Source organism: Gallinula chloropus (genome assembly GCF_964237585.1).
Source record: "Gallinula chloropus genome assembly, chromosome: 10".
In the NCBI taxonomy this organism is placed as follows: Eukaryota; Metazoa; Chordata; class Aves; order Gruiformes; family Rallidae; genus Gallinula; species Gallinula chloropus.
This window is the reverse complement of record NC_140095.1, coordinates 9,792,431-9,804,876: the sequence shown is the minus strand read 5'-3', so window position 1 is coordinate 9,804,876 and position 12,446 is coordinate 9,792,431. Positions and strand designations below refer to the sequence as shown.

Genomic DNA, 12,446 nt, shown 5'->3' with positions numbered 1-12,446 from the left:
CTTTTATTGCCTTTTTCCCCTTAAAACAACCTGATCCTAGTTATGCTCACCCTCTTGATATGCTTTTATCCAACACATCCACATTATCTTACTTTCTCCTCTGTTACACTGGCTTGTGTCAGCTCACTCTTTATGCCATGTATCAAATTAGGAAATAAAAGCTTAAACAGAAAGCTTGGAGCCCAATTTTGACAAAATAAGAAGTTTCTGGGTTTCAGAGCTGTAGTTGAATGTATTATGGACTAACCAAGTTTCTCAAAAGTTAACACATCAGAAGCTTTGCTCTCATCCCAGTATGTGGAGTATATAGAGGTGAGAATCCTGTTGGGCAGAACATGTGAAGACCACCAGCTGAATGCCTCAAACTGCTGGCTGACACCCAGGCAGGGAGCATTGAGCCCACACGTGCAGTTCAGCCTATGGATGTTTGATGCAGTAGGTTTGGGCTGAACCCATCCATCTTAGGATCCACAGCAGCAGTAAAATTGAAGCCAGTGTGTGTATACAGCTGGTCCTTGATGTCTGTGGAAGAAAAGAATGCACTGAAAGGCAACGCAAAGTTTAAGAATGAAAAATTCATCCCAAGTGCTGGTATCTTTGATCAGGAGAAGCCAAGAACAGTAGGGAAATTATCTTCTCTCCTCCGTATGGATATTGCTTGGGAAATGTGTACAGCATACACTAACTGTAGGGAAGAAAAGCAATTTATCATTCTCAGGAGGAAAAAGAGTTGCTGAGGATAAAGAATCTCATAAAATTGTAATCAACTATGAAAATTGATAGTTTGCAAATCAAGAGACTGCTGAGCATGGGGCATCGTTTTCCTTGGTCCTTGCACTCTGGAAAACATCAGCATAAATCAGAATCTTGTGTTTCTTGAGAACAGCTTTAAGGCGCCGCTCGATCTTCAGCCCAGTTATAAGGGTCCAACAGGACAAATTTTCCAGTAGCAGATGTTTTAAACATGGATGTTTTGTTAATGTGGCTTTTCAAGAGAAAACACATAATGCTGCAAACTCCTTTCGAATCGTAAATGGAAAGATTAAAATATCTCAAGGAAATGATTAATCTGGTAATTATTATTAAGCCCTGGAGTATCCAGGTCCTATAGCAGCAATGTATGTCTTTGGGGCATGGTACTGCCATCTGTGCTCATCGTGTGCTTTATCACCTGAGCTGTTTTATTGTAATGAATTGGTCTGCTCACAAGTAAGGTACTGTTCAGTATGCAGTAGTAGGCAATCTACCCATTCTCCTACTTGTTTGAATGCCTCTTTTCTCCTACTTTGCTTAAGATAATAGCATTTTTATATTGCCTTTGGCTGCAGACACAGTAATGGTTAGCAATGATATATATTCACCAGGGGAAATAGCAAAGGATAATCCATATATTCCAAAGTCTGGAGCTGAAATCTTTGCAAGTTTAAAGTGAAATGTGCTTACTTGGAATGTATTAATTTGTAGCAAGGACAATAAAAATGCATTCTGCAGTTTGCTGTTATCACAAGGCAGTTGCATGCCATAATTCACCTGTGCAATGAATTATGTAAGACAAGGGAGAAGAAATAAAAAGTTTAAAAATGGAAGGAGCAGGAGAATGATAAGAGCAGGAACAGAGGTGCACCTCATATTTCTGTAGCTGAGAACAAGCAGTTTCCTTGTTAATCAATCTTGAAAAGACACCTTGCTATAATTTCAAGTTAAGCTAATTTTCATGCAGAATGTTGATTCAGTGTCCAGGACCCCTGAGCTACTTTTTCCCTTATAAATCCGTTGTGTTTTCAGCTCTGTAGGTAAGCTGTGTGGATTACTCACATGCAGACAAACGTGGTATGAGGCAAGAGACTGAGGTGCAAGTAAACTCTGCTTTGTGCAGGAGTGCCCTGTTTGTAGGGAGCATGATCCTTGCAGCAGTCATTGGAGTGTTGTCTGTATGAAGAGGAGAGCCTACAGCCAAATGCTCTAAGAAAGCCTGATCAGCCCAGGCTGGTTTCAGGAGCATTGCACAGGCGATGTCAGGGGTGGGCTTCACCTCCATTAAGAGCTGGTGGGTGAGAAGGCACAACTAGGCTTGGAGTAAAACCGCTCTGCATGGAGCACAGGACCTCACAGGCTCTGGTCCAGAGCTGGCTTTCACGTAGCTAGCTGCGAGCACGGACATGTGAGTCTGTCTGTGAGAGCCTGGGCCAGGCAGACCCACAGACAGAGAGGGCTGGCGGTGCTTGTGTGCTGGAAGTTAAGTACCAACTGTCCCTTGGCTTCACCATGATTCAGGCATCTAACCTAATGAGTATTGCAAGCTTTTTCTGATGCATTTGTAGGACTCGAAGCGCCTCTCATCCATGAGTCTGAATAAATCACATAGGCTTTCAGTGGGACCTCAGCTCCTGAACATTTCATTCTAAAAATGTTGCTAGTAGCGAGCAAATCATAGGTGAGACAAGAACTGAGTGCAGGACCTTCATAAAATTCTGTCAAAGTGGACAGAAATTACTGTCTTTATCCTATCATGCCTGGAGACAGTGACTCGTAGAAATTTAAATTAATTTTGCAAGGTACAGAATCAGAAGCTCCTGCCTCTCAGTCTTATTCCCCTGAATTGCTTGGGCACTGTCCCTTAAATAAACACGGGGTGGCTCTGACAGCTGCCAGCCGTTCCCAGCAGCACATCGCTTCCTTTGCTCTCCTTCCGCTTGACCAGCTGCCTCCTGAAGCTGTAACCCTGGCAGTGATGGGAAGAAGAGAAGGTAAAAAGCTGGCCAAGGCTTCCATTCAGAATTTGCATACTCAGTTTAATAAACCAAACCTCATCGCTTTGTTGTAACCGCCTGCTTACAAAGCCCTTACATGGTGTTTAATTCGCTGCCCTGCATCTTAAGCCGGTTTTCTTTTCTTCTCAAGTAAATCAGGCAAGGAAGTAAATCCATGCACCCAGGTGGAGTTTAAAGCCATCCCTTTGCTAGAAGTCCCCTTTTTTTTTTTTTTTGGTGTCTCCATCCTCTCCCTCTACTCTGCCCTGGTCAGACCCTGCTTTGGCATGGGGTTGGACCCAATGATCTCTTGCAGTCCCTTCCAACCCCTAGGATTCTGTGATCCCAGTTTTGCCCCTGGGCGTTTCCTCTCAGATTACACTTGAACAATCTCTTGTTTTTAAAGCTATAAAAAACAAGTAGACTTGAGGCATTTTTGTGCTGGCTGATTTTTCCAGGCTGATGACTCAGCTCTGGTTAATACTTGGCAGCTGGTAGGTAAGGCAGAAGTAAAATACATCTCTCTCTGGTAAGGCCCATAAAAAATAGGAATAGAAAGGTGGAAAGTATATGCTGGTGAATGTAATTATTTGAACTATCCCCATATGGATGTGGAGACGCATAGCAAGCTGCAAGCACAGATTTCATTTTATTCTAAAGGAGCTTTTAAGTCATTTTAATTTTGCCAGTCCTGGAGCCTAATGATGGACTATATAAAAACAGAGCAGTGAGTTGGGTACCTTCAACCCATGATTTCCCATGGAAGTTTGTTATTGATTCTCAAATTTTCCTCAGTCCTCCACTAGCACTAGCACAGGTTACTCATTGTCCTGGAGGAAGAACTTGGGCCCCCACCTTTCGCACCCATCTTTCACTGTGGTTTTGCCAAACTTTACATCTTTCAACAGTTGCATCGTGGGTCCCAAGAGCTCCTAATCTGGTAGAAAAGTTGAGCACTTGATGGTGAAACACAGCAGTCCGTGACCACCCCTCAAATACCACCAGCCACGATACAGCATATCCTCACAATTCCTTTCCCTGTGTCCCTTGAGGTGACAGGAAGGAGGGGCTCACTGATAGTTTTCACTGCAATATCGCAAACTCTCTTTAAATCTGGGTAAATCGTTAGGAAATACTTAATGGGGGATATTAAGCCTTGTTGATTTAAGCAATGAAGGCAACATGATTGAAAATCAATAAACTTGTTTGAAATTGTAATATAATTAGTAGTCCTGCCAGTTGGGTATATTAAATAGTTCAGAAGGGCCTTCCTGAAACAAGGTAAATCACGTTTTGGAAGCCTCAGAAAAAAAGCAAAGCAATTTAGAAACACTTTATATGTTCAGTATTACAGGTAGTGAATGCATGGGCTGCTTCCTGATGGATATTTAGGTGAAGTGTTGAATAATATGCTACTTCTAATAGGCAAGAACTTCCAGTTCCAGATTCAGCCAAAGTTTGGAGTTTACACCTTTATTTTTGAGTATGTGAGCATCCTCCTTTGTTTTCAATCCAGCTGTACTAAAGTTGTGCACTCAGTCACTTAATGAAAGAAAGCAAGAACAAGTATGGTCTAAATATAAAATCAGGTATAGAGGCTGCTCCCTGGTGTTGGTTCATTAGTTTTTTATTATTAATATTTGTTGCCCCTGACATTGAGCTGTAGAAAAATCATTACTGTGGCTTGCTCTGAAAGCCAGGACGTTGCTTATTTCCCCAGTGCTCGGGTCAGAGGTCTTCTGTGTCGCTGTTTGAGCCACTGATAAGGGCTGGCACCCGGCAGGTGAGTTTAAAGTCACCGATACCTTCTTTCCCACAGTGCCACCGGTGATTCGTGTCTACCCTGAAACACAGGCGCAGGAGCCTGGCGTGTCGGCAAGCCTGAAATGTCACGCCGAAGGCATCCCTAATCCCCGAATTACGTGGCTCAAGAACGGCATTGATATCATGCCAAAACTATCCAAACAACTAGTGCTCCTAGGTAAGAACAGAATTTTGATTAATTAAAGTATTGTAGACGGGGATTAAGGAGGATTATGTTGCACTTTCAACTAGAAGTTCTTGTACTTTTGCTAAGCCACGGTCGTTGGAAATCGTGTTACAAAACCCCTGTTCTTTCTTTTTATCTTTTCCTCCTGTGAGTTTCTTGGGAAATACAGTATTGATTGAGATAAGCGGTAGCGGTGTTCTGTTAGGAGACCGTGTGCCTGGTTCTCCCCTGCCTTGTCCTTTGTGTGCGAATCAGCAGAGGAAAGCACTGGGTTATTTATTCAGTATAAGCACTACATTGGCTGCGAGTCAGCGGCGACCTGGGCCTCAGCGGCAAACTAGGCCTCAGCGGCGAACTAGGCCGTTGTTCACCCATCGCTCTTCTTACACCCCTGAGGGAATTGGGCTCTTGACTCCTCTTGGGCAGTGTTCAAGTGAAAGCACAACAGGCACAATGAAGGGCAGAAATGCTTATTTGTCATTTTTCTGTGTGAAAATGCTTATAACCTCCCCACACACCTCCAGTCTGGCTGTGGGACGTTGCAGCCCTCAGCCAGCGTTTGCAACAGGGATATCCTGACATGGTTGGGTGCATTACCTCAAAATCTTCCAAAGGTTTTAGGCAACAGTCCCGTTCTGACAAGAAAAGCAACACAGAGAACTGTATAGAGACCCCTCCCAAACCCAAGTGTTTAGCGATCTGATGAAAAACAGTTTGCAAAAACAGAAGTTAATTTTCCTCTACTAAAGCCAGAGCTTTATTCTTTTTTTTTCTTTTTTTAACAAGAAGAAATAAATGAAAAGTAATTTACCATTTGCACTTGGGATTGTTGTTTGTTCGTTTTGGGCACAGCCTGTGTATGTTCTAATTGAAAGAAGCAAAACATCAGCTGTCATGAGAATCCCCCAAATACCTCTATTTACGTGCGGGAAAACATTGCACAGTGAATGTCAAGCCGTCGCCGGGTGGCTGCAGCAGTGGAAAGCAATTAAGGGCAGTAAAAGTAATTAGCAGGAGTGAGGAACACTGTTTATGGGTGTCTTTCTTACAGCAAACGGGAGTGAACTTCATATCAGTAGCGTTCGATATGAAGACACTGGTGCCTACACCTGCATTGCTAAAAATGAGGTGGGAGTGGACGAGGACATATCTTCTCTTTTCATAGAAGACTCAGCAAGAAAGACCCGTAAGTTTAATTTTCCACACACTTATTTTTTTCAAAGCATATTTAAATGTAGCTGTGTGTACATGCAGTTCAGTAACTCAGTCTGTTGCGTGCAGTATGTTGGACTCTTACTCTTCAGATAATGACAGTCTTGTCTGCATGAGGATTGGATACTCTCTTGGGAAGGAATTGCAGGAGGAAAGTAAAACCTTTCACATGCCAGATGTGTACTGGGTGCAGTACGGGTAATGTCTCCACTGAAGGAAACGATTGGCAATACTTTTCGATATAAAAGAATCCAGAACTTAATGTTTTGTTGAATTATATGTGGCTTCAGAACGTAAATTTCTTCGATTTCTGTGCGAGGCTTCTTCTGAAGCTGGTCACAAGCTTAAATTCTCAAATATTTAGATACTTGAAATCTGTTCTGATGGAATTTATTTTACCTGTATTTGCATCACCAACTAGAAAAATAGCTTTTCCTTGGTGTGAAATTATCTTCTACTTCAAAGACAAATATTCTCCCAGCCGCTCGTAATGCACGTCTCCTGTAGGAGCGTGGCACTGTTGTCTTGACCGCACTGTCCCCAAAACACAATTAATGAAGGAGGTGATTAGTTGACCCAGTGGAGAAGCTCCCAGAGGCCAGATCGTTCCCAATTCTGCTGTCTTAACTACTTGGGAGATCGCCTGGGTTCACGAGGATACTGAAAGGCAAGGTGCAAATAGGGGGTTTGCTACTTTTCTGGCTGTTAATAGAGAGCAAGAATTGAAAACAAGGTTAGCCATAAATATGTGCTCTCATGGTGATTCTTTGGAAAATATATTCTATTCCTCATTAAATAGATTTATGTACTCTTGTTAACATTGGTCGTTTTCCCTTGAATAGTTGAGCAAGGGAAATTACAGTCTGTTGTGAAATAATTGGATGTATCTTAAATAGAAATTCAAATGCAGATGTACTTTCAAAGAGTATTTGAATCCTAAAAGAGAATGTGGCTGCATGAAACTCGAAGAAGAAAAGCAGCAAAGTGTTTAGCTGCTGCAAGTGCCAGTCTCAGGCTTCTGAAAGATGTCATGTTTGCTTATTGAACCTGTACAGAAAATCACAGCCTGTCCCATACCTCCAATTACATTTGAAGATAGCATCTTCTCTTGAAGTAAGACTTTGATCTTTGCACAGGCTAAAGTTGGCTTCATTTCAATGAGGGTTTGTCCCATGTCAAAGTTTCAGAATTGTCTCTAGACAATTTCTTTGTACTTAGAAATATCTATCGTTCCTGATATTTTATTTGAATGAATGCTACAGATGTTTCCACCAGTGAAAGAGTTCATGTAAAGATGAGTATTAATTCAGTTACTTGCTGCAATGAAAAATTTGACATTGTTTTGTTTGTTTTTTGTTTTGTTTCTTTTCCTGATTATTTTCTGGCTTTCCCAATTTTCTGATGCTGCAGTTGCAAACATACTGTGGCGAGAGGAAGGTACTGCAGTAAAGTTCTTTTGTCGTAGTGATAATGTGCTTGTCTGCTTTAATAATTCCATGATGGGCCATTCTCCACTGACTTGCCACTAACTCTATCAACTTTCACAGTTACCAGATTAAGTACAGACCAGACATTTAAAAGCTAGACTATTCAAATAAGAGATGTCACTCTCGTAATATAAATCGTGCCTATAACTTCTTACCTTTTCCCACTACAAAATAATAGATGACCATAAAATATAGAAAAATGTGAATTTTATATAAACTGCCACCAGTGCGAGCAGCCTGCGGTTCTCAAGCTGCGTTAACAATTGCACAAGTGTCAGAAGTGCTCCCAAATTACCATAATTGAACAAGTAAGACATAAATTCAATATACTGCGTTTTTAAGCAAGCTATTCAAGGTCCTCCTCCAGTAGAACAAATTGAGGTGAGCAACAAAAATTGTGTTCTTGACTGTAAGGCAAAAAAAAACCAAACAACCCAAACCAAAAACCTCCCAGGTTTTGCTTCCTTCTATCCTTTAAATCAATGCAAGGTAAAGGTTGCTCCATTTCTCCTTGTTTTAATTGGCAGTTAAGATCTCTAGTTTGATCAGATTTATAGTGTGCCCTGCACAAGGTCAACATCTGTGTATCTTGGAAGCCAAATTAGAAAAAACCCCAACATCCTAAGCAGCTAACCCACTGAAAGATATTATGGAGGTGCTTGAAGTGAAAAAGTATTTGATTTTGCATGTGTTTGTGCTTTCATAATTTCCAAAATGCACAGTGAGATGCATCACACAAAGAGCCAAGGGGCTCTCAAGCAGCTCACCCATCTCCCTCTGTAGGTACGGTGCCTGGGTGCATGGATGGGAACCCCCCCGGCCTCAGGCTGTGGGGAGCTGTGCAGGGTTTCTGCTCACCAGAGGAAGGTTCTAGGACTGACATCTAGGCATAGGCCAGTTCTTACATCTGCCAGTTATCAATGAGAAAGCTGGGACCTTGGTGTCCTTCCAGAGGTGTTTCTGCACATCCAAAGTGCTCTCCACCTCATCCCCCTACCCACTGCAAACCCCCATCCCTCCCATTGTTCCTTTGGGAAGGGCTGCACGCCCACTGCATTCGGAGGGTGTAGAGGCCCTTCCATACGTAGTGCCTCCAGGTACCCAAAGCGACAGTTGTGCTTCATTCCCTTGGTGTGGAGCCTTCTGGATTGCCGTGGCTTGGCCCAGGGGTTCTTAGGGGCAGAAGGGAAGTGCCAGCCTTTAGTGACTGGTGCTGTCTCAGGCAGGTATGTGTCTGCAGCCCTCAGGTGGGACAGCAGGCACGCATCAGGTGTTTGCATATGGCAGTGAAGAGTGTCTCTTTGCTGCTGGAGTTCCTGCAAATGGCGTTTTGGGCACTAAAAATTGCTATTTCCCTTCAGCTCAGACGTGAAATCTCTAGTGCACCTCATCAGTCCAGCATCATCTGTGTGATGCTCCATGGCTACTGATACACTGCATCCCTTACGCTCCTTTTTAAAGCAAGTAGTTGGATAATCCTACCAGATGTAGAAATATGGTAATATTTAAAGAACAACCAAACAGCTGGTTGAAGAAAGTCTTAATATAATTTTGCTAAACAGGATGGACTTGCTGCCTGTCAACCTGGCACGTTTTGAATAAAAGTATGAGCGATGTAAGGAAAAACATGGGCAGTAAGAGCTGATCTACTCTTGATGTTCCTAAACAATTCAGTCTCTTTAGAGCAGGTTTATTCCCCAGCCTGCATTCTGTAGTATTTGACCAGCACATTAATTCTAGACAATACATCGAACATTTTTTTTTTAGCATGGGACATCTTGGCAGAGAGAAAGCTGGAAGAGAAGAATGGTATTTAGGAGTTTACATTTGAATATTTTCTTCAAATCTGTTGACACCTACCTGGAAGTAGCAATATTGATAAGTGGATTGGTAGACTTAGGCTCCTTTAAAATGATCCCATCCTCGTGGCCATGAGGTCTGCAGTAACTAAAGCTGTTGGTACCCTAGACAGAACATTGCATAGAACAAGCTTTTGCTGTAGGTCAAAAGTTTTAATTCGAGTAGTTGGTCATTTTAAAAGTCAATCTATGGGTCTGTTCTCAGAACCTTTCACAGGCCCCAGCAAAACCTCATGAAATGGGTGCACATAGCATGACCGGCCAGTTAAACGTGGAACTGGAAGCACGTGCAATATTTTCTAAGAACTTTTCCATGGTGAGGGTGAGGGAGCCCAGGGACAGGCTGCCCAGGGGGTGTGGAGTCTCCTTCTCTGGAGATAATTCAAAAGACCTGTCTGGACACCGACCTGTGCAACCTGTCCTAGGGACCCTGCTTTGGCAGGGGGGTTGGACCCGATGAGCTCTGGAGGTTCCTTCCAACCCCTACAGCTCTGTGATTCTGTGAATTTACTCAGTGTACAAACTAGTTTATAATTCTGTGCAGAGAAAACTGCAAGTAGACCCAAACAGAAGGTAGAGGCTTGTTTTCAGACAGTGTTCCTGTTTGCAGGGAGCATTGCTTGCTTTATACCTGGATAAAAGGAGCGTATCACACCAGCAGGCAACCAGCAGTTACAGGAACCTACATGCTTAAAAAGCTGAAAGCCTTTTTGTTGCCAAATTTTAGTTCTAAAATACTTCCAAGCATTTAGATTAAATTGAGGATGATTATTCAAGAATCAGATCAGAAGAAAGTATTCCACAGTGACCAATTTGCCCTTTGATCTCAAAGGAGGGAACTATAAATGTGCAGTCAGGTGGAGACTATATTCCTCAAATAAAGAAAACTTGTTGTCATCAGGTGGCTTTCGAAATTTTGCACTTGAATCAGCAAGTGTCTGTGGTTTGTTTCTTCTGCTGATTAAAAATTAAGAAATAAAGATGTTAGGGTCAGCTTCATCTTGAATGCTTCAAGTAAGAACTGTTATGTTTAGGAGACGTTCCGCATTCTTAAGGGGGGGGTGTTTTATTAGGGCTTTTTCTTACATAGCTGAGGTATGTTGCCTTTTATAAAGCCTTTAGTTATTAACTTATCATCCAACCTTAAATGTCTTCGATTAGAAAGGGGAAAAAAGAACCCCCCTCCTCTGTAGTCTCCCCTAGTTCCTGCCTTGCTAGTGTAAATAACACAACTTCCTCCAGGAAGAGGAAGCAACATCCTCCATTGCCCACTTCGCTGCTGAAATAACTCCCCAGACCAAGTAGCTCCGAGCAGTAGCATAATCTAGTGTGGAGTCTGTTTTCCTGATGTCTGTGAGATTTAGAGATGTACCCAAACCAAAAATTGGCAAATATGTTGTAAGTCACAATAAACCACCATGTTTGTCTAGTAAAATACCTGCTTTGTCTAAAAACCAGAGGGAAGATTACTCCCTGAAAAAGTATTTTGATTTAAATTGCTCTCTTTTTTGTATTAAAAAAGGAGGCTACCTGAATGCTATTAGGGATTTATATTTTAACCAGTCAGCAGAAAATTGTGCACTAGTTTCACTGTAAAATAAGTGGTGAGACTTGCCAAGCCACTAACTCTAAACCTACTGGGGTAAAATTGTGATCAAAGTATTTTTGTGACTAATTAAGGCCTTGATTCTGAAAGAAACCTTCATTGCAGTAGGATCATCAGACAAAATCACACTATTACAATGCATGAAAATAATAATAAGCATCTTCACAATGGTCATAATTTGTTGCCTGCCTGTTTCCACTTCTTAGGATTAAAATCCTTTCCTCATGAAAATATGTGCACTCATTCCAGCCAGGGTCAAATTCTGCCCTCTGATGTATTCACTCAAATCCCATTGAAACAGGTGGGAGTTGTGTGCATGCTGTGAGCGTGGATTTTGGTCCAAAGGGCCCAAATGAAGTGTTTTAACAGTACTCCTAAAGAATTAGCCCTTAGTCAATTAAGATAACTTAGTTCTCAGTGGAAGTCCAGTATCTTTTTTTTTTTTTTTCCTACGTGCATGATCCCTCACTGTGGCATCACATTTAAGGATCATGGCTCCTGTACCTGCCTGATGCCCTAACTGGGGTATTTCTGTCGTATGGTTTAGAGAGACTCAACTTGAACATTGTCAGTACAGCAAATACAACATGCTGAGAAGTTGTATTCTGAAGCCACTTATTTGGCACAAGAAGAGGGTTTTTTAGCACCAAAAAAACCCTCCTAGCCTTACTAAATATTATATATACTATGAAATTTCAAAAAAGGCATTTATTTCCAAATTATATGTGGTTTTATAGTGAAGTTTTCCTATGATGATTTAGACCTCAGTCCTCCAAACACTTAGGAGATGTGAGAAACTCTGTAGAGGTGATTAGTGTTTAGAGCTGCCACCACAGGACCAGCCAAGGGGATCACAACACTAAACGTTGTTCAGATTTGTAGAACCAGGACCTTACTTCTCCATGGGTAAAACCTCATCAATCAGAAATTGCAAATTGTCACATTACAATATCGTTGGCAGAGAAGTACACTATCAACCTTAACGGGGGAGGCAGTGGTCATTGCAAGCACTTACTGGTGGTGGTATGGAGGAGATGAAATGACACTTGGATCTTTCGAACTAGAGTGTTTGAAAAGATCCTGGACATTTCTTAAAGATGCTCGTTACTGCAATTGCATGTAGCTGAAGAACAACTAAATTATCAGCATTTTAAGGCATTTCTGCATGACAGAAATGATAAAATTCAGTCTTCTAACAGCAGAGCAATGACAGCCAGAGAGTTTTCCAAATCTCCTGGAATGCCCCAGTTGGATAAATGAGTGCTATTGCGATGCTGAACTACACATTTGTGAATTACAGTTTGCAAGATTTCAAAAATGTATTTGTTTTGGTGGCTGTAGTTAGTTCATCCAGATAGTTTAAGAAAACAGAGACTGTATTTCCATTCGTGCAACAGGTGGAACAGTTAAGCATTTCCATTTTGCATCACAGTTACAAGAAGTCAAGTTACCTGCAACTGGACAACCTTCAGATTAATTTTAACTAAGGCTCCTCTCTCAGTTCTCAAATTATTAGCAAGCTATCTTTAATGAAGTCATTAA

At 41.8% G+C, this 12,446-nt stretch overlaps 1 protein-coding gene across 1 annotated transcript in view; it reads left to right on the top strand.

Moving 5' to 3' along the window:
* Positions 1-12,446, top strand: part of FSTL4 (follistatin like 4) — a 211,408-nt gene that overhangs the window by 187,324 nt on the left and 11,638 nt on the right. The window contains exons 8-10 of the mRNA XM_084268571.1: positions 4,570-4,731; positions 5,792-5,926; positions 7,363-7,389. Of these exons, the coding sequence (XP_084124697.1) occupies positions 4,570-4,731; positions 5,792-5,926; positions 7,363-7,389 (324 nt within the window). The remainder of the gene's footprint in view (positions 1-4,569; positions 4,732-5,791; positions 5,927-7,362; positions 7,390-12,446) is intronic.